The sequence below is a fragment of the Platalea leucorodia genome (assembly GCF_965183815.1).
Source record: "Platalea leucorodia genome assembly, chromosome: 5".
NCBI classification, from domain to species: Eukaryota; Metazoa; Chordata; class Aves; order Pelecaniformes; family Threskiornithidae; genus Platalea; species Platalea leucorodia.
In genome coordinates, this window is record NC_138827.1 from 41,260,158 (window position 1) to 41,283,869 (window position 23,712).

The 23,712-nt window shown below is 39.2% G+C and overlaps 1 protein-coding gene across 1 annotated transcript in view; it reads right to left on the minus strand.

The window, feature by feature from the left end:
• DPYD (dihydropyrimidine dehydrogenase) overlaps window positions 1-23,712 on the minus strand; it is a gene marked incomplete at both ends in the record, with an annotated part of 361,757 nt that overhangs the window by 117,000 nt on the left and 221,045 nt on the right. The window contains one exon of the mRNA XM_082314522.1: window positions 22,138-22,302. Coding sequence (XP_082170648.1) covers window positions 22,138-22,302 — 165 coding nt within the window. The remainder of the gene's footprint in view (window positions 1-22,137; window positions 22,303-23,712) is intronic.

The following is a 23,712-nucleotide window of genomic DNA, read 5'->3' on the forward strand; positions in this document are numbered from 1 at the left end:
TGCCTGCGAAACCATGCATGATTGAAGCACAGTGGGATCCCTGGTCCACTCCTTATTCCAGATCAGAAGCATAGCTGGCATATGCTGTTCCCTCTTCTTCTTCATCCAAACTGCTATTTTGCCTATTGTTGAGAGATCCTGCCTTCTCCGCCCCACGTCAGGCAGCACGGCGGCCTTGCAGACACTGCTCCCTCCCCAATGATCACTCTGACAGATGTCACTAGACAAGGTCTTTACACCCCGACATTACACAAGGTGATAAGACGATTTCTCCAAATGCCTATAAAGGGACAAACGTATGTTTGTAATATCAGACGCTGTTCTGTGTCCAGGATTTTCTTGATCATTCATGGAAGAAGGTGGTCTACAACAAAACTCTTTTTTTGTTGGAGGGAGGTGAGATGGAAAAGGGAGGGTATATAATGTACCATTTAGGACGTGATTATAAGATGAATATACTGTAGCTAAAGCACCTAGTAAAAAGCTACATTTCACACAATTCTGTAACTAATGCATTAGTAGTTGTTCTACTTAAAAGGACACTGACAAGGTACTTCTCATAATCCTTAAAATATTTTTTCTCCCTGTTTATAATAATAATCCCCTGGAAGCTTAAAGTAGAATCTATTTCCCTTGTGAATGTTTTCTTTTTTTTCTCTTCCATTATCTCTATGTGTATGTCTCATGAATGCAATAGCATTAAAAGAAATAAAAAGGATGAGGTTCACCACTGTGTATGTTTCCAAGTGATCTTTCTTCCCTAACACACGGAATTCACTGCAAGAGGTTGCAAAACAAAAAGAAGGAGAAAAAAAATAACCGGGCCTACTTTGGGTCAGACAATCCTGAGAACATCTATTTAAAGCCAGACAGCAGTAAAACTCTAGGTAGACAATTACCATTTGTCCTGTACTACTCTGCAGGGAATAAGGGAGTTTCAGTACACTCAAAGAGTCTGAAAAAAATCTCAGGGGACTGGATTTAAATGTGCACACTGTCAATTCCTGCAAATTTAAGAAAACTTCCCAACAGACACAATGGAATCACAATCCTCTACCCTCATGCCTGTAATAACTGTATTTATTTTGGTCATCTAACAGAGGCCACAGCCCGTACCTGTTCCTAACCTGTTCTTCCAGGTCTGCGCATGATCTTCCTGCACTTTAGGAACTTCAGCCACCCATGTATTTTCTGCTTTCTCTTCCCTGCCTGTCCCTCGTCATTGCTGCACCAGGCTTGAGGACAGTTCTGCACCAAGTGTCCATAGATGCTCCATTTAGACTACACTGCTGCTGGCTTCAGCCTGCACCCCTTCTGCTTTCTCAAACACTTACAAAAATCCCCAAGATTTTATTTTTGATGTGCACAACCCTTGCAGAAATAGAAAGAGATCCTTAACATCATCTTTATGAGAGCTTTCCCTGAAAGCTGTAAAATCAAGAGAAGCTTTCAAGAATGCTGAAGGACTGGTTTTGTAACAGCTACCTGTTTGGGAAGCAGAGATATGGAACAGGATAATTGCTGCGGATAGAGGGAGCGCTGAGATTGAAGGCTACATTAAAACCTTATTTCAAATACCCACAAAATTATTCTTGATCAATCTAAACTTCAGAAGGTATTTGTGTTTGGGTCAGATGGAAAGACCTCAATCTTCCTTTCAAGATGTGTTTCTTCTTCCCAAACAACACAGTATAGCCTTGCCGCACGACCTGCTTAGTCTGAGCACACCCAAACATTTTTAACCAAAATTCCTCAGGAAGCTTTTACTAGGAAGAAGCTCGGCACTGAAGATACAGTCTTTCTAAAACAATGGCAAAAATAACATACTTAGTTCATCAGTCACCGTTGGAAAAGACACCTACAGCTACACAAGAACATTAGGGCAAGAGAACTTCTTGGCAGCTGAATCATTATTTTGCAGCGTTAAAATCCCCCGTCTGTCTGAATGAGGGGTAGATGCGCTCAGTTCTGTCCCACGCCATCTCTCACCCGCACACTGTAACAAGTCGACGCACGCGGGGCATTTCCTGAAGATCCTGCACACGCGTAGCTACAACAGCATGTGGTCCACCAGGTGCTTGGTGAAAACTTCATAAAGAGCAGTTTACTGAGCAATCCTTAGCTATTTCAATGACACAATAAACAATCTTGTAAATATCTAACTGAAAAACACACATGCTGCATATCGACTTCTCATAGTTTTTTCACACATGAAAGAATGAAACATATGGACCATAGGCCAGATTCTGCCCTACCCAATAGCTCTTAGGTGCAGTTTCAGTAGCTAAGAGCGAGTAGCAAGGGAATAAACAACAGCACCACAGGACTTTCTGGGTCGGTACAGATTTTCCACCTTATTGAGACTTGCACTACTAGCCTGCCTCTGTAACGCTGCCTCTCGCACAACGTCAGGTTCAGGACAAGTCACAGCTATGCCCCATCTTGCCAGCAGAAAGATTCTTGGAGGCTTAGTGACACTCAGTGCCACCTGCGGCAGTCCTCTGCTTTTACAAATGGCCGCTGGCTGATGAAATGATCATCCTCAAAATCATCCAGTCAGAATTACCAATGTACCAAACACTTCTAGTATTCACCTCACAAGGTAAGAGTATGACTGCAGCAAATATTTTGTATTGCACAAACACGCTTAAACGTGCAGTATTGAAAAACAATGGGAGCACAAAGACTTACTGTTGTAAAAATAACCCTCTAGAAACCAGCCTGATTTTGACGCCTTGTAGACCCAACCAGGTTTCTCTTTTTCTGTACTTTCTTGTTGTAATTTTTGATTTGTTGCAGAACTGAAATAAAAATAAGCTTCTTATTAAAAACTACCTAGAACATCAAATCCCATGCAATAAGAAAGTTAACAATTGTAAACCCTGTCATGTCTCTGAGAAGCAGAGGAATTATCTTGTTATCAATTTAATAATGGAACATTGAAGTAAATGATGCCATCCACTGACACCAGTAACACTGTCTCTCCTGGGAAATTCATGTCAGCAGGAACTGTCAATCTAGATGGATATGGACATATTAAACATTGTACCTTCAGTCCATAAATCTATTCTTTCTATGCTGCCTTAATAAAAAGATTCTGCATGATGATAAAGACAAGTAATGCAGAATGTCTTGACATTGCTGACCTATAATTCTGCTTCTCTTTTCTCTGCTTCTTTCAGGGAGTGGAGAGTTTAACAATCTCTAACCATCCATCGTTTTCCTTCTTAACTTGCATTAAAATACAATTAAGGTAATTTGAGTAAATGAAAATAAAACAAGTAGGGGATATTAGAATGTTTATTATTTTGCTGTCTTTGTGTAGCAAACCTTCTGAATAAAGCCCTATCTTTACCTTATTACTTTATATTGAGATCTCCAGTTTGTTTTTCAAAGTGAAGTGAAAGTGAGATACAACAGATCGACACAAAAACAGGCCAAACATTATCAGCACGTAAATAAGTCTAGAGAAGCTGAATGCTAGAAGTTTGAAAATATTAGCATTTGCTCACCCTACCACACACACAAAATCAGCACGAACAGGAAACAACAAAGATTCTCTTCTCAGGCTAAATGGAAATGCTTATTTTCAAAGGCAGTTATTTTCATATGATGACTCTACTTCTATCAGTGACATTCCATCTATTTAATGAGATTATTTGATGGATGTCAGGGAGTACAGTGGGCTACAGCTTCAAATTAGGGCTTAGAGTTGTTAGGATCTAATGTCCTCAAACAAATAAAAACCAAGGGTTATGAACAAATCCATTTCTTTGTAAAATAACAGAATGCTGTGGCTTTGACGGGAGCACAAAGCTAAACAGACTGCTCTTTAGGACTGGATGCACCTGTAGCAAAACAAGGGAACAGCTTGGTGTTGGAACTGCTCGTCTGCCACGTAAGACTCAGCACTGTATCAGCCACTATCAGGGCAGGAGTTCAGCTACCATGGCCTTGGCCTTGCTTGTACACATACATGTGCAGGCACAGATCATGCACATGGAAAGTGTGGATAAATGAAAAGCTAACTTTCCGTTAAAACATTTCATGAAAGTGCTACCGACTTAGAATATGACGGAAAGCAAAATAAATGGACAGAAAAAAAAGAGACCTTCTGATGCACCTGTACCTCCCATGCTTCAGGGCACTCCTTAATTAAGACATGGTAATTCCTGATGGCTGAAAAAAGAGACCATGGAATGTGAGTTCCCCAAAACAGATGTGTAATGAAAGAAAATATAGCACTTGTATGAAACACTTCAGGGAAACTCAAATATTTTACATGATTAGAAAAAGTATGTCCATTTAATGGTAGACTGTTGAAAATTTCAGTGCTTCAGGTAAACCCTCCGAATTCCATTGAAAAGTACCCATGTGGCTGAAGACTTCCCTGGAAATTCAATAGAATCTTTGGGATTTTATTTTGCATAGGAAACGTATCCTAGTTCAAACTTTAGTCTCTTTAGTAATGAGTGAAAACAAACATATGGGTGAATGGAAATTAGCATTACTGAAAGGAAAAGACACAAGTTAACAAAGGCTGAATCCAAGAGGAGTGAAGACAGATACTCATTTTCAGCAGTACTCCTCGCAAACAATACCTGCAAGCCCATGTGGATCTGCCGCCATGCCCCTGCTGTATTTCTGTACTTTCCACACTGACTTAATATAAAGAGAAAGCAGAGGAGGCCAATACAATATTGGAGAAGTTAACAGAAAAAGGATATATCTAGTTCTACGATATTTCAGACACATGCTATGACCTGTAGCAAAAGCTTTACACCAGGGTGCTGACACATTATTGATTCTTAAGACCACATATGGAAAACAAGGCTGGCAAAAGGCAACACAAATTCATGGATTTTTTCCTCCACCTTTAGAAATTCTTCTCTCATCAAATTATCTGCCCAGATATACACAATTCTTTTTTAACACAGTTCTTTGAGCGCCTCGCTAATTGTTACTGTTTATTCTCACAATAGCACAGGCAACTCTCTGCAGGGTGCCCCTCTGAGAGGGGAAGCCAACCGGAGACAAATATGTTCAAGGGCTGGAGGCTGCTCCTATGGAGGGAATGAGCAGCCGTTGACTGAAAGGAACCCTGAGATCCCTTCCAGTCCCTGACTGCTTCTAGATACATGCAGATCTATTTCCCCTATTACTTAGCAGCAAAGCTGCTTAACTTATTAGAAAACAAACTCAGTAGAAAAAAAAAAGAGACAAAATGCACACTGAATAACTTTGTCAGAGTTCCCTAACTCCTGCATTCAGTCAGCCAGCAATTCCCCAGGTTAAAACTGTCTCTTTGCATCCCTGAGAAGTCCATCCTATCTCTTCCCTTGTTCCATCACCCCCAGGGCTTCTTTTAATTCACTTCCTCGGATTTGAAAGCTCAAGAAAACTAGCAGTATCGGTGCTGGTAGAGGAGAAAAATGTAGCTAAGCAAGGAGGGAGGAAAAAACCTTCCCTTTTACACTTTAGAGCCCTGTGATCTGCTTCATCATGTGACACTGCTGGTGCCAAAGCAATGCTTGGGAGGAGTAAGTGATTTTGTCAGCCTGGATGCATCCTCCACAACTCACCCACTCTCTCTCTGTGCACTATTATCCTCATAGTGATATATTGAAAAGCACGGATAATTTACCTGATTTTTCACAAACAGCTCTTAGGTTAGGCTGTTCTGATAGATGAGCGTATGGTCGTTAAGAAGATGTGTGGGAACAGGCTATAAGGCTTGTCCTTTCCTGAGGAAATTATCCGAGGGCTTTACACGCCAGCTGCACGGGGGAGACCTATCAGTCCCTTAACGCTATGCTCTCCTGTCTGGTCTAGATATCGGACATCACAAAGAGGAGAGCTTCCTCACACTCCAAAACCCACCTGATTAATGGGACAGGTTCACCTCATGAAAGGAGACAATCTGCAAATGTTCACAGGCCTGGAAACATGAGATCTTTTCAATGGCCAGAGCGGGACAAGTGGGATCCATCCCCACCAGAACTTCACTGAGGATCACTTACAAAAAGTTTTTCTGGGTTATTTTCCTGTTGCAAAGCATGGATGAAAGGATGGTAGAAAGCTACAATGCACACAGTAACATAACAATAACTGTTCTATCTATTGACCTTCATTTTCTTGTGATACCTTTGCCTTCCTCCTCCAGACACCAGAATGATTCTTTTGAAGAACACTTAAGTTTCCACTTCTTTGGGCATCCTCTCCAAACCTCTATAATTTTCTCTGAATGGTCTGATTTCATAACCAATTTACTTTGAGCAGAAAGTTGGACTAGCTCACCTCACCTCCTGAGGTTCCTGCCAACCTGAATTTTCCTATGAACCCTCCCTGCAAAAATACATGATCAACAAGTATTCTTGTCTCATTCTCTTCATGATCACTTCATACCCTTGCACCAAGCAGAGAGCCACCTATCTTTAGCAATTCTGCCATTAAGCCTATCGAGCCTTCCCCAGGCACAGGAACCTGCTGCAGTCTGGTATTTGTTCAAACCTGTCTTTTATCTCTATATTTTGCCTTCTGTTCTCTCATGCACTCTTCAAGCTATCATCTTTGCTCCCTTTTGAGATCTGGTTCATTGCTGTCTCCACTGCCTCTTCCTGTGATTTTGCAGGGCCAGCATGTTTGTTTTTCTTCATTGTTACCTACCTGCCGATTTTGTTCTGCCCCTTCATCGCATACTAAAGCAAACATAGTCTTCAGTTCTACTTTTTCTGCCACTAACCGAGCTCATACAGCTCTGCTTTTTAAATAAGACTCAATTGTTATTGAGAGGCAGATGAGACCCACAGCCCAGCAGCAAGGCCATCTCCACCCCTACAACATGCCATTCGCCTCCCTCCCACACAACACACAAACCTCAACCTGCAACACAGCCAAACACCAGATGCACTCACACACATTCATTGATTCCTACCCGGCTCTCACCTCTCCAAATGAACAAGTGCCCTCCTGACCTGGTGGAAGACCACTGTTTCTCGTTAGGCCCACGTTAATGGGAGCCCTAGGCTCATTTAACGATAAACCTGCATCAACAGAAGTATTTCTTATACAAAATTAATTCCTGTTGCACTTTTCAAATGATTAGCAATAAATTAGCACTCAATAGCTTCTTGCCAGTAACATATTTTAGGAATTTTTAAAAGGGAAAAGAGAGAAGATAAGAAGGTGAGGCAAGAAAGAAACATGCTTCATGGACTATACAAAGACTTTAAAAAAAAGAATATTTTAATTTGAACAATATGTTTCATATATAAACATTTCTAAAGTGAAAATTATATTAAGATAGTCCCTTAACAAAGAAAGAAACGCTACTTTCTGTCAGGCACAGAACTTTTCAAGAAGTGAAGATGAAAATCCATGTTTTCTGTTGAACTTGATCTCTTCATATATCCTTTCTATTATCCCCTGGTATCTCCCAGCTGGGCCAAAAATTCAGCAAACAACAGTGCCACTATGCACTGAACCTCATGATGGCAGTTCTTCAGTGTTCCCATCTGAGATATCATCAGAAAATCTCATGAGTGGGTAGCTTTATTTTTTTTATATGCAGACATTATAATTTACTTAAGTAGCTAGCTGTTATGTCTGATGACCCAAGTAGTTTTTTGGCTACACTCCAGCAGCAAAGAAGATACAAAATTAAGGGCTGGAAGTTGGCAGCTACCTTCTGACTAATCTTTCCTTCTCAACTGCCAGTTCCACCCACCTCTTCCATCTTTTAGGAAAGCTTATCTGAAGATGCTGAGAAACTGAAAGAGGCCTTACTATTTTCACTAAATATTTGGATGTTTAATAAAATTGTTATCTAACTTGTTCAGCATACTGCTATGTGATTGGACATTTCAAAATTAAAATGCATTGAATAGTTTATAGGATTATAGTCTCATTCAAATGAAAGGACTGTAAGACCAATTACCATCTAATGTTAGAGAGATTTTATCAATGACCCAGCAGTGAGTATGTGTGCTCCCAAAAAGATAAACTGAAAATAAATCAGGTGAAATGTGGATGCCTCTGGCAGAATCAAAGGCAGAAGTCCTTCTAGGAACCAGAGGGGTGCCAATAGTACAACACTAAGAGAATGCAAATGTGACTTACATCCATTTTAATGCCCACCCTTTACCTTAAAATGCACCTACCACTTACAGGTAAGAATTTGGGGTATCTATAAAATTCACACAGCCTCTAAATACTCTCACCTGAGCTGTAGTTAACTTAAATGAAACATTCTGCAAGTGTATTCAGATTTTAGTATGGAGGTCTATCTCTCATAAATGGCTAGGTGGCCAAGAATGGTGTGATTAAGAATAAGACTCAGATTCTTACACTGCAAGAAAAGTGCCACAGATTTTTAGAAATGCTACACTGAAATTTAGGAATAGAACTTCAATATAATTTTTTCCAAACCTAAGACCTTAACTAGCTGTTATTTACAGCCAGAAACAATCAACATAACTACAATTTTATAACAAAAATGTTAAACATAAAAAGAATTAAAAGAAAATGAAACTTGAAATAGATTAGGAAGCCTGAGCTTAAAAAAATTTGAGAAAGATGTAAAAGTAAACCAGCACAAAAGCATTCTTCCTGGGAGCTGGGAGACTGAGAGGTGCAGCAGCAGGAAATAGGACAGGAAAGTACTCTTGGTTTCTTAGAGTTTACATTTAACTCACGTGGCTCATAACAAAAGATGTATTTAGGTGTCCTTGAAAGAAGCCTTTAAAATATTTATTTGGGTTTAAGTGCTCAGAAAATAGCTACTTACTGTCACATTTTTCCTTCAACAATTAAAAGAATATACCATCTCCACTAAATATGCACACGAGGTTTAGACACACAAACAAGTTACTGCTGATTTATGAGTTACCAGCAATTGGCACACCTGCAGCAATCAACTGCTTCAGTGCTCTTTCAAACCTCATAAAATACAAGGTAAGTAAGTCCAGTTTGCTATGTCCAAAATCAAAGAAATTAATATTAACTGGAATTAGCCTGTATTTGCTGCAAGTTACAAATATGCACACGGGTAGTTACCATACTGACACACAGTAATTTGCTATCCCATGGTCATTTGTTGGCATATCTGTGTTCACATAACAGTGTATCAGACTAATACTATATGAAGAGAGAAAAAGTTCTACTTTTTGGATCCTGCTGGCCACCTGATATGCATGTTTAGCAGTTGAAACTTAACCTTAATAGCAAGTACAGTTCATTAGTTTCAACCAGAATATAAAAAGGAATTAAAATATAAAAGCAGGGTGAACTGAGATCTAGAATATGGAAATGGGACAGATATGAGAAGTTTGGTGAAGACGAGTATGTAAAAGTTTATGATCATAGCTCTTAAACTCAATGTGCATAAAAAGCGCAGAAGCTATCAGCAGTGTTGAGGGTGTAGATTAAGATCAGTTCAGAGCCCACTAAGGATTCTGCTAATCTACATGTTCCTCTCAGTGGATAAGGAGAAAACCATCTTGGAACACTTTATTCCCACATTTTTCTCTGAATTTGAGATCTTTCCATAGCCCCCCTCCCCAGAAAGCACAGGAGGCTGGGATATAGTCCAGCTGCTGTCAATCAGACTGAAGAGCTGGCTCCAATTGTGATAGATTCAAGCATGTGCCTCTGCCTTTCTTGTCTAAGCTAGAACATGTCTGCATAGACCCAGCTCTCCTACTATCGACAGAGTTCATATCAGTAAAGTAAACTCTTTACTTGCTCCTGAACAAAAATAAACTGTTTGATGGTATAACTGCATCTACACTAGGGTTCTGCCAGGACAGCAGTTAGATGCGATTTTATTTTTAGTATTCCTAGCCTACATAAGTATGTGAGCAAGACTTTTAAATATAGACCTAGCCTTCATATTTTTCTTCATTAGAGCTCTAGCAGAATGCCTAAAATGTAAACCACATCACAGAAATTAAGCGCAGAATATGGGCTACAGGAACAGCATATACTTACTACTTCTATCAGGTATAAATTTACTTTCTTATTATTATTGTAATATATATTACATGAAAGAGAAAAAGCAGAATTATCTCAATCGCATATACTCAGTGCCTCATAAAAGACTAAAATCATATCACAGCTAGTATAAATGAATGTCAAAGCTACTGTGCATTTTAAAAGATCAAATTCTGTAATTTACCCAACTGCATATGACAAACATGAAATGGAAATTGGGGAGAAGTATTTGGGGGACAAATGTTTTGCACAGGTAACAAGGCTAGCAGAATTTTATCATTCTTACAATAGTTAGATTTTAACTTTGAGGGATCATTGACTGTTAATAATTTTAAAATTTTGCCATTTGGGGGTTTATTTTTTAACATTGCCACAAGGTCATTTTCTCCCTATCCAATGGCAACTTCTACATCCTAATATTAAAACAATAACTACCCAGAAAAGGGCATTTCCCAGGGAGTAATGACTGGCTGGGAGGAGTTGATGGCCCGAGGCACTGCTGAGGGCCATTAACCCTGGCCAGTTATTAATCGCCAGGAAATGCCCTGCACCAAGGTTGTTATTGCTATTTTAAGCACAGGCTGGGGGGTGCTGAAACGGACATCTTAGTGTACAGATTTTTTTAACGCATGATGCAATTTCCTTTGTTGCAGTTTACGGAGGACATTTCTAGAAAGAATGAATGCTCTGCCTGATACCCAGCCGGATTTCACAGATCATTTCGCAGCACTCTATTGTGCACACAGTAACTTACCAAACTGAGAAAACAGTTGGGGATTTTAAGGGCTTTTCTTTTCTTTCTAAATAATAGTCTGCGTAGAAAAATAAAAGGAAATTCAAACCTTAATAAGATGAACAAAAATACGCAACTCTTCATGTCACTGTCGGCAGAATTACATTCTAGAAATATCTTTTTAATCACACTGTCTTTATGTTTAGTGCATTTCCTTTGTCGATACTCCTGCTTAACGACCATTCACATATCTCTTCAAAAAAGGAATTTTTAGCAGGAACAGCCAAAGCACATCCCGAACCAGCGTCAGCTGATGCTAGCCATTAAGGAGTTTGTCTTTTCCAATAATCAAGCAGATTGGGTCATTTTCTAGGAGACGGTTGGTGAAGTATTTTAGAAACTGCTTTAATTTTCTCCTAGTTCTTACCCTAAGGCTAAAGTTTTAAAGATGCGCTCATAGGCCTCACAAAACTGTGAAAATTGTTCTTTTCTTGCAGGGATCAATAACTCACTCTCCAAATCAAAAGGATATTCTTAGCGTACGTACAAATAGTCCTCTGCCTTACTGAACTACTTACTATTTATCAAACCTTAGCTGTGAAAGTAAAACAAACAAAATAAGTCATGGCATAGGAAGAAAGTACAGTTCTGCAGTAAACTAGTTTGACAGGTTTCTCAACAAAGCTGTAGTTTCCAAGTGCAAAACATAAAAGATCTTCTCACATTTCTCCTCAAGGTCCTAATTTGTCACCACAAACATGTACATTTGAATCATAGATTGATTGTAAAAATCTCACTGAATTTACCATGTGGTTCTATTTTCAGTTACAAATTGCAGTTTCCAGCAAAAGATGTGTGCTTTCTTAAAACAAAATTCCCTCAAATTGATGGCCAGAGTGTGTGCTTCCACCTCTTTGCCAGATTAATAACCATATTCTTAAACAATTAATAATAACAAAATCACCAAAATTAATAGTATAGGAGTTGGGACCAATCAGCATGGCATGTACTGCATGATCATTTGAACACGCATGAACAGACATTGTCTCTGGGTAAATTTTTAGCAGACTTTCTTGTGTATGTAGGATCATCTGTGGCGACCCTCTGGAAATGCAGCCTTTCAAATCTTAGTAAATTGAAGACAGCACTTGAATTACAAAACCCTTAGCACATAATTTCAAACTCAAGTTTTACTTGAGTTCAAGTAATGTAGTTACATGCTAATCAGGTTGTCAAAATGTAATACAGGCACAATGGTGCAAAGGTTGAAACAGGACTGGGAGGCAGGAGAGGGTTTCTGGTCCTGGGTACAAATCTAACAGCTCTTCTTTGTGCATCGACAGTGTAAACCCATAGGAATGGGTTACATATCTCAGTACCCCTTCTCCGGCATGCATCAGCAGCAGCTCCCTAGGGCTTACAGTAATATTTCCCTAGAAAACTCTCCCAGCATTTAAGAAATCTGTGGCACAGGATCACATCCCTGAGCCAGAGGCGATGCACTCTCTAGCCTTCTCCAAATAAATTTTCCAGTTGGTTCTTTCTCAACCCCTATGTACCTCTGGCACTGGCAATGCCCTGTGAGAATGAGCTCCACAGCCACAGCAGCACGTGGTGAAGTGTCTCCAGCTCCTCATTTCCACCTATCACCCTTCTGGTTCCAATACAGCTGCACCCTTACTGAGATAGAAAAATCTGAACCACACGGTGCATTCAAAATGTGCAAAAAAATGAATCAATACGCTGGCATAATGATGGCGTCTGCTTTGTTCTCTCTTCCTTTCCCAGAAATTCTGTGTTTGATAAGCTTTATTTCAATGCTATTCAGCATTAAGCTGAGATTTTCATGATGGTCTCTACTGTAACCCTAGTATAGTTAGCTTAGAATCAATTACTGTATATATAAATAAATTTAGTGCGGTTTTATCCCAAGTGCATACTACATTTATCTTCATTTAATTTTGTCTGGCAGTTCATTGGCCAGTCACTCAGTAATGCAAGATCCTTCACAACCCTTTATAGTCAGCTCTCATCTTTATCTCCCTACAATACTTACTATTACCAGCAAAGTTTACATTCTTGAAATTCTCTCTCTTTTCCAGATTGTTAATAAACATTTTAAATAGCACAGAACACAGCACAGATCCCTAGGGAATTTTACTGGAGCTCTTTATCCACTGTGAAAATTGAGTGTTTATTCCTTAACATTGTTTCCTATGTTTAACTAGTTATTTATTCATGTGGGTTTCTTCCCTGTAATCTTATGTCAACTTAATTTCTCTCAAATTGTTCAGTGAGGGACCCTATCAAGCGCTTTTGGAAACCCAAGCTCACTTTACCAGCCAAGTCTCTCTTGATGTCCTCAAGGAACATATTTCAAGGCATGGCATACTACACCAGGGGGTTCTTTACTCTTTTTTTTTTTTTTTTTTTTACTAATTCTATTTTTAGAAGAGCTTCTACCAATTTGCATACAAGGATAGAAGATTTAAGGTCTGTAGTTCCCCTGATCTCTCCCAGAAAAGAGGTGTTACATTGACCACGCGCCAGTTCTCTGCTACTTTTCAAGCCTTAAACAGATCTGCTATAGCCAACACTACTATCAAAAAATGCTGATGACAGATGAGAATTTTCCTGTATTTTCTCATTTTTTTTTTTTTTACTAACACCTAAGCCTCCAGAAGTGAAAATTTACAGCACCATATTTTGTAGCTCAGTCCCATCTCTATTAACATTTAGGTCATATGAGGCTCAAGCATTTCTTATGCCTTGTGGAAGAGCCTTTCCCAGATTTCCTTATAAGAAAATGTGATCTCAAGGACCCAATACATCAACATTTCTGTTACTAGCCTCTGTTTCTGTTCACCTACTATTGCAAATAGAAACTGCTGTGCCTACAGAAATGGACAGGCACTTCTGGTGTAAATCCACTGTGCAAATCAGAGTTCTTGTTGAATTCCTCCTCAGACTGCACAAAGGAAAATGAATCCTGCTAGCTCATGAAGAGCTGAACCTGGACACCCTCAGGATGGGGGAGAGTGGAAGCTCCTCTGGAACAGGCAGAGGTACATTGTTAATGTGTCTGCTCTTTATTCATGTCAGCTCTCTTCTCTCTCTTTTCTAGGAAGCATCTTTCTGTACTGTTTTTCATCCTCCCTTTTCCTTGTGGTGAAGGATGAAGAGAAAAAGGGAAGGGGATCATATGCTCCACGCTCCAAGGCCTCTTCCTTTCTACCCACCACAGTAGTCATTGGAAATTGAGGAGTCTTGCTCATTCTTACACTCCATATTAGCTAGGACCAAGTGGTTTAGTTCCTGGGCAAGGTAACCAGTATGAGTGCCTTATTCCAACCTCATCCTCCCTCTTCAGCTAGGATTTCCTCTGATGTTAAAGGACTAGGCCTACTGCCAGTTTTCTGTAGTGAAAGGGATCTTTTCCATATGGTGAATTTAACAACTGCTGTGTGGGTTTTTTCACCTCCTACCAAGCATCCATGACGGCTGGCTTTGGGAAGTTTAAGCTGCAGCAATAACAACTTCTGGAGTTTTTTAATGTGATTTGTGGATCTGAAATTCAGATAAGGGAACCCAGGTGGCTGTTCTGTGCTGCTGGACACTTCCACGATATGGAGTGTTCGAACTTCTGGGCAGCCAGGCTTGTGGCTCCCTCCCGTTGTGCTCCATACTATTCAGTTCATGTGGAAAAGCATCTGGGCTTCCAGCAAGGGTCCTCTGGTAGGCCTGGGAATGCATGGCATGTACCCTCCCCATTCAGGTCCACAATACACTGGTTGCTGTCGGTACCAAGTGAGGTCCACATGGGCACAGCCCTACCTGGTTGTTTAGAAATGTTTTATTCCACGTTTGTAGGTGGTGTGGCTTGTCAAGACGTCTGTCACTTATGTGGATGCACACCTCAGCAGGTATTTGGAGTATAAAATATTATTTCTTTGTGATGCAAAAGGCAAAGCTATCTACACTAGCCCTTGGAAAAGCAGGTGTTTATGGAGAGCAGCTGGCTGACAATTTGATCTTCTGAACATGACTCCTGCAAAGATGAAGATGAAGGTTCTGCCTTTCACCTCACCTAATTACCTGTATTACAAATGCTATTCCAAATTCCCAAGTATTTCAAATTTGAAACCCAAATGGTAAAACAAACTATTACCTTTTATAACCTGAATCAAGTCAGTGACTGGTATCTCGAAATGTAAATACTAGGTACTGTACACAACATCCCACAGACTTCTGATCACCCATCAAAAATAAAAGCTATAATAATGACTGCAATAATACATAAATTATTCCTAATACATCTAGTGAGAAAGCCAACTTTGACCTTTTCCTCACCGTAAAGCTGTGAAGTTTATGATTCCTCTATATCTTAAATAGTTTTCCACCTAATGTCCCTTAATTTTAAGTCTCAAAGGAGATCTACAGCAATTTTAGATATTCCAGTCAATTCCTCTCAGTAACCAGATTACAAGGTCTACTATTAGTGCAGCCTTAGAGAAGGAAAAGTTTATATAAATATACAAAAGTTTTTCAGAGTCTGTAGATGAAATCTGCTATTAAAACCAGAGTTGGTCCTACACATAAGTTTGATATGTAGGACCCCACTTCAGGGATCACTTCGGCAAACTAATCAAACCTCTCCATGTAAACCATCCAAATAACTACTATTGCTGTTGCAAATCTATTTCTACTCATAAGTTCAGGAAACGTTTTTGAACATTGCATTTTTCTGCACCAAGAGTCATTTACAGGAGCAAGGCACTCACTTATGCCTGTTCGATTGTAATTTTCTTGCTCTGTAACCCTTCAGTTCCTCCTGTCCTCACAAAGTAGAATTAAAACAAATCTGGTTTTGTTACCTAAATTTAAACAAAAAAACCCCCAACCAACAAAAAACCCCAAACACCAAAACCAAACAAAACTGGCTGCCCTATTTCATACCTCTATGGTAGAAAAAAAACCCGCATAATATAAAAAAAAATAATTACACTATTCCAAGAGATTTAAAAGCATAAAAAAAAAAAAACAAACAAACAAAACCCAACAATGCTACAAAGAAGTTGGTTATCAGCCTGGGATCCAGCGATCTGTTCTCACGCGCTCTCTAGCATGGCTACTCCTGACAGGTGTTCCTGGGACATTCTGAACAAAGTGTTGAACAAAAATATATCTTTAACAGTTTCAGCCTTGAAAAGCTGCTCTCTGCCGCGTAACTGTCAGAGAGACTGTCAGCAACATTCTGCAAGCAGCAGAGCAAACATTAAGAAGACAAGAGTTTTCTGCTTAGTTTTGGGGTCCAATAGTACTTAATATTTCTAGCAGAAGAGGTTTCTCAATTCAACACGTCATGACACCAATATCTGAATCACAGAATCAGTGTCACAGCTGACAATCTGGTATCCCATGTATGTTCCTTAGAATCATACAGCAGCCCAAACTCATTTGTGTTCAGTAAGGAGGCCAAAAAGTTACTTTTAAGACTTCAATATACTAATATAGCAATACTGAAAAATATTCAATTTGGCATCTTCTTCCAAGATCCTAGTTCTTCCTTGCAGTATGAATTTCTCAGACATTTTCTTCTTTATGATGGGCTTCCGTTGGCCCTGTAGGGAATGACATTTCCCCTGCAATCTATTTTGTTTCATTAAGTGTCCTTTCGAAGCCCTTTATCTGTACTGCTGTGACCTCCTGCACATGCTCAAACCCAAATTAATTTGCATATTGAGGTTTTTCATGAATTTGCTTACTTCTTTGTCATCTACAGGGCACCAATTACAGTTTTGGGAAGGTGAAGAAAGACTACCTGGCAACTGTGTCCATCACCTTCTTACTGAACTCTCAGTTCACATTTTTCCGTAAAGAAGTGTTTTACCACTTTCAAACCTTGCTCTTCTCAAGCTTGTTCTCCCCAGTGCAGGCGCTAAGGAGGTTTCAGGGTAATACGAAACCTTAAAATATTTGGCCAATAGGTAGTGTAAATATATAGACATGCTTATGAGACTAGAAGAATAAACATCTGTGTAAGTAGGTGATTTACAAACTCAAATGAGAAGGCTGAGCTACGGTAAGCAAAAGGTTTTGATGAGGAACAGCAGCAGTTTGCATGCTTTTTCTGACGAAACAAGTGCTACCACCAATATATCCCATGCCCTTGCAATCACCACGTATGATTCGCATGATTGCCAGCTTCACTGTGCACACAAAGACATACTGCTACTACCAGTATTCACAGTTCCCAGCAGAGATAATGGCTATATTGTAGCTAATGTCAAATATGTGAATATAAAATTTCAGCAGTAAGTTCTCTTCCAAGGTTTTATAATTTCCTTTTCAACTTTCTCAGCCACCTTCTACTGATCAAAGTTTGTAGACTTTTGCTAAAGTAAAAGTAAATTCCCCCCCGCCCCACACACAGTCTTCATTCCAGATCATATAAGTAGGTGAGTTCTACTTGGGCAAATTCACATTTCTTAAGTAAACTAATTTCTTGAATATACCATAAACTGCCATTTTTTCAGCCACATTTTGGCTGGAAAGTGCATCAATACACCATATAATCACGTATCTCCTGGGTAAATAAAATATGAAAGTAGGACATGTTGTGGCATTAGTGTTAGCTCTTTCGTCCCATTACCTAAGGCACTTCAAATATTTTATGTCCAAATTACAGTCTAGTCTTTTTAACATGAACTGACAACTTTATGCATTTTCCACCTGTGGTGGGTTGACCCCAGTCAGAAGCTAAGCCCCCACCCAGCCACTTGTTGACTCCCCACCTCCAAATCTCCTCTCTGCCATTTCATAGAATCATAGAATCATAGAATCGTCAAGGTTGGAAAAGACCCTTAAGGTCATCGAGTCCAACCGTTAACCTATCACTGCCAAGTCCATCTATACCATGTCTTCGAGCACCGTATCTATCCATTCTTTAAATACCTCCAGGGATGGAGACTCAACCACTTCCCTGGGCAGCCTGTTCCAATGCTTGACCACCCTTTCAGGGAAGAAGTTTTTCCTAATATCTAACCTAAACCTCCCCTGGCGCAGCTTGAGGCCATTTCCTCTTGTCCTATCACTTGTTACTAGGGAGAAGAGACCGACCCCCACCTCGCTACAGCCTCCTTTCAGGTGGTTGGAGAGAGCAATAAGGTTTCCCCTCAGCCTCCTCTTCTCCAGACTAAACAACCCCAGTTCCCTCAGCCACTCCTCATAAGACTTGTGCTCTAGACCCTTCACCAACTTCATTGCCCTCCTCTGGACATGCTCCAGCACCTCGATGTCCTTCTTGTAGTGAGGGGCCCAAAACTGAACACAGGACTCGAGGTGCGGCCTCACCAGTGCCGAGTACAGGGGCACTATCACCTCCCTGGTCCTGCTGGCCACACTACTCCTGATACAAGCCAGGATGCCATTGGCCCTCTTGGCCACCTGAGCACACTGCTGGCTTATGTTCAGGCGGCTGTCAACCAACACCCCCAGGTCCTTTTCCGCCAGGCAGCTCTCCAGCCACTCCTCCCCAAGCCTGTAGCCTTGCATGGGGTTGTTGTGACCCAAGTGCAGGACCTGGCACTGAGCCTTGTTGAATCTCATGCAGTTGGCCCCAGCCCAACGATCCAGCCTGTCCAGGTCCCTCTGCAGGGCCTTCCTACCCTCCAGCAGATCGACACTTCCACCCAACTTGGTGTCATCTGCAAACTTACTGAGGGTGCACTCGATCCCCTCATCCAGATCATCAATGAAGATATTGAACAGGACCGGCCCCAGTACTGAGCCCTGGGGAACACCACTCGTGACCAGCTGCCAACTGGATTTGACTCCATTCACCACCACTCTCTGGGCTTAGACTTCGAATCAGTCTAAGCAGGCCTTAAAAAGTATAGAGTTTTCCTATTTCTCATTATGATGTTGAGATAATACTTGTATTACACAGGAAGAGCTTTTATTGGCGTTGGCCCAAAATGTCCCTCTACAGCAGGGAGTAAAGAAACAGACTACCAGACTATGATTATTGTTTCAGTAGTCATTCCTCTCAAACAAGTAGTAATTAAATTTCAATTTGAATATTCTGGTTATTGATACTTTTCTTTCATTTTTTTTCTTGGGTTTTAGATTAATATAGCACTTTACAAAGAACTTTTTTGGGGGAGTGGGGATGCAAAATTTGCCAATAAGGTGTCAGCTTCACACTAATTCAGAAGGGATATTTTAATATTACACTTAAGACTATAAAATAAATAATTGTTTCATCTTTTCTCACTGTCAAGTTCTCAGTCTCTACTAGTAAAGAACAAAAAATATCCATTTTCTCCTTATTAACAATTGCACAGAATGATAAATCCTGTGGTATCAGATGCTATGTGTGGCCATAAGACAAAAAAAATATAAATACTTAATAGACTCTCATAAAAAAACCCTTAGTTAACCATGTAAGGAAGATGTTTGGGTATCACAAAGACAGGCCAATATAAATAAGTAACGCTACAATATCTGAGAAAGTAAAAAGAAGACGACAAATACAAACAGACCAATTTTCCTCTCACTTTCACAGCTCTCTGATTGAAAGGATGTTTTCTTGATATATAGGAAAGCAATGGACACAACATTCTTAAAACTGCGTCCTTTGAAAATTTAACAATAAACAATGCTGAATAATACCATATGTTTTAAATGGTCTCAGCCAAGTTGCTGAAGTAATACCTTACCAAGATGTCTGCAGTACCAGAAGGAAAACAATCCCATTTTTAACTGCTATACATTTTAACAGAGAAGCACCTGATTTTAAAAAAATACAAATAAAATTTAAAAAAAATCTTCTTGGGCCTGTACTATGCATACCATCTAATTTCTTTTTGTGTGTGTTTTCTGGAAAAAAAACCCAAACAAACAGTAATAGTAGTATTAAATTAACTCAATTAAAAAAAAAATCCAAATTGAAACAGCAAAGACTTTGATGATACTTCACAAGCAAACATACAAAATCCAGATACTTTCTCTTTCTGCCTTCTCCTCTGCTTGGACCCTTACAAATATTTAATTCACTGCCGGTGGCATTGGAGCAAGTTTCTGCTGGTGGCAGCTTTTGCCCTAGTCCACTTGAAGTGGATTCAGGGTTGAAGGGAGAAGCTAGTAGAAACGAAGACTGGGAAAGACTGCCAGTCAGAGATAATCGCAAGCTACAAGCAAGAATGAGGAGTCAGAAGAGCTGAAGAATGAAGCCACACACTACAGGGGTGAAGACAGCACAAGGGTGATACTAGTTCCTGATCTATAGCAGCAACATATCACGGTTACATGACATTATCCGCTGAGCTGTGCCTGGTGGTCCTCTTTTGCACAACTCCTTGCAAAATTTAGTTTAAATCCTAGGCTTCGTTGGGGGAATTTAGCTACTCTTTTTGTGTTATGGTTTGCTTCTTCCTAATGGCACAAGACAGGATGCTGTTGTGGGATCATCTTCTAGTGACTAGCTATTTTGCTCACGTCCTTTTCACCTGTAGGATAAATCTTAACTTAAATTACTTGGACTACATAGAAAAAGTAATTATGTATAAATTTTGATTTGTTTTCAATATTTATGGTAGCAAGGTAAGCTTTTTACTGTAATCACTTGTGTCCTCATCGCTGTTTGACTTTCATTTGAGCAGAAAATGTCATTCTTTGCTTGTTAATTAAGTTCACCCAAACAGTTGTCAGAAAGTGTTTTTGTTTTTAACAAACACCCCCCCAAAAACACATCAGGTTTAAAAAGCCTTTCTAGAGGAGTGAACAGGAATTGGGGGACAAAAAAAAAATCTGCAAGCTTTAATTATACAGAATATTTAAAAATAAGCACCAAGAGATTTCTACTCAGTGAACAAAAATCTGGTTTCAGTCAGCAACAAATTTACCATTATAATTATGACAGTTCTTAGATGAGTTCACGGGCGCGTTTTAAAAATCCCCGCGAGCAAAGCCAAGGTCTACTGCTGGTGCTGCTTCCCCCGTGCCCACACAGGCATTAACAACCTCAAAGATGCCATAGCAGCAGCCACAGCCAACGTGCAGGAGCTGAATTACCATGCTCAAAGTAATAGCTCACATAGTGAGGGATGATCAGAAGATGCTCACCCCAGGAACTATGGAAGAGTGGGACTTCTTCATCCCACACAAGAGGCTAGGTCTCAGAAAATTCAGATTTTCCTTTTGAAATTGTTGCTAGTGCTTTTCCTCACAGAAAAGAATGGTTTGTTCTCAGGCACAAAATGCTGCAATAGATTCTTGGTGAAGACTGCAATGAGAGACCATTCTCACAGCAGAAATGGCCAGCAGTCTGCCTGCATGCAATATCCAGGACGCTGACAAAGGATGTTAAAATCAAAATCAGAGAATTACAATGTTATCTTTCGGTTCACACTTTCACTATTATGAAGCCCAGTCACAGTAAAGAAAGTGACACGAACCTCAGCAAAGAAATTCACAGTCCATTCATAGTGAAGTAGGATATTAAACACTTGTACTATCAATACAATGTGTTTAAACATTTTTATACATGTTGATGTATACATTTAAACTCCCCAAATAAGGAAAAAAAAAACCAAAAAAAACAACTGATTGGTGTGGTGTCTTCATGCCATAATATATTCAGGAATGTTCACTTATTTTGTTCATAGCTGAGCCATGGAGGTAATAACTTCAAGACAGAAGATATGTAAGCTCTGGGATTTCTAGCTCTATCCATTCGAGATAATGATTGAGGTGAATTTTACATTCCACCTCGTTGTTCTTATTCACTAGAACAGTAGCTGAAAACCATTTATGCCAGCTAGCAGGCGTTATTGCTCCCAACTTTGTTTATTACCTTCTAGACAGATACTCCCCATAGCCAAGAAGGCTCTAACAAAACTCTACCTTTGCTGTGAAGTTACCTTTAAGTCAGTATTGTTTTCTTTCTCCTAAAGCATCCAATTGCTTATAAAAACATTAGAAGTATCTTTCACATTTGGATTCAGAATAAAAAGAACAAAGATTCCTTTTATAATCAAATTCAATTCACAATGAAAATGATTATTATAAGTTACATCTTTAAATATGATCATAAATAGAAAATTTTTCACAGCAGAACTGACAAGCATCCACTCTGGGATCAACTCTTTCCCTTGATATTATCTATTTGAATGTAAACATCAGCCTAACTAAAAAATCATGACCATTCTCTGTTTGTGTAACAGTCATTTCACAGAATTTTCCCTCATAAAGATTATTTGGATGGATATTTCTGGGTTTTAGTAACATACTCATATGTCAATAAAGTAATTAGCATTCTATTTAATAAGTATTAAATAGGTGAGTTTTCACAGACCTATAAACTGGAGATTCTACATAAGAATATTGCATCTTTATGACTGAGTGGTACTTACATGGTTTGGAAAGTCAGCTTTCAGTTCAGCAATACTTTTACACCAATATGCTGCTGTTTTCTCACTGATCAGTTCAATGTTCAGAAAAGACCCTTGGCCTGGGCCGTACATAGGACCCGAAGTAATTCCACGCACAATCCTCGGAGAAACATTGGTTACGATATCCTGCAAAACAGTGAAACGGTTCAGACTGACTTTCTAAACTGAGGCACATATCAATGATGTCTATAATGTAATATAAACTTAAATGTATCAGGTGTTTATAAAATGTATTATGAGTAAAAACTACAACGATAGGCCGGTTCTCTAAATGAGCAGATTCTCTAATTAGATTCTCTACATCAGAGGAGAAAAATGTTTGCTGTGTGTGTGAAATGGTATGATAACTATCAAGAAAATGGCAATATGGGGCACCTATAAACGGTCATACAAAACACCATTTAAATAATGCTTTTGTGTTGGGTAGAGGGCCTACAAGACTTTGTGTAAAAACCTGTGTAGGCCTCAGTCATGTAACAGCATACATGTGAACTATCCTCCCCAAACTTGATCAAAGTTCATGTCCTACGCTAACAGGTGAAATGCAAAGAGGTGCTGACCACCAGCCTCTCTGATGAAAAGTCAGGGTCGCAGGTCCAGTCACCAGCAAAGGTATACCAGTGTACCAAACTTCACAGATTAAATGATATGATGAAGAGAGATCAAGATAAAAAAATAAAACCAAAAATACTGAAAATTAAGATCAATATTGTAAAGCACAACATTTCTGAAGGTCAACATGAGGTTAGCAAACAATTTTGAAACATACAGTAAACACATAAAATGTTGACTTGTTTAGTAGTCTTAATTAAGCTGCAATGTCACTGTATCTATATTAAAAACGAACTGTAAATTCTGACATTATTTAAAACTAAAGAGAAACATAGATGGCAAAATGTTCCTTTTGCCAATTTCCAATTAAAAATAATTTTGAGTAAAGGTCATTTATTTACAAATGTATCAGAATTATTTGTTTAAGTACCCCTCCTCACCATCTTGTCATTTTTAGTGAGATAACATGAACCTCCATTAGTATATAGCAATTAAGGTCAATTTACATATTTTAATTAAGAATCATCCCATATAAAACAATTAGGGTAATAGGCATACTAACTGGATTTCATAACATTTGGACGTTTTTCCAACTAGATAGACAGGAAACCTTAATTAGCATTAATTAGCACTGATCTGCATATGTTTGATAAGGCATACCCTTGCCACAAAAGATTATTTATTCCTGAATCTGCCAAATGCTGCAGTTACAGAGGATAAAGGGACTTTTCTTCACATTGTATGCAAATTTGAGGTAATCTTCATTTGCTTATAAAGTTGAATTACTTATTACACAGTAAATATACACTAATATTTTATACTGATAGATAATTATATGTCCATTTACATAGGTAGGAATCATACAAAGTAATCTCCCCAATTCATCTATTTTCAGGCCTAATAAGTCTGGAACACGGACATCACAATAATCCGTAATTTTCCTATTATATTATTTTCCCTTCATCAAAAAAGCTTCAGCTCCCT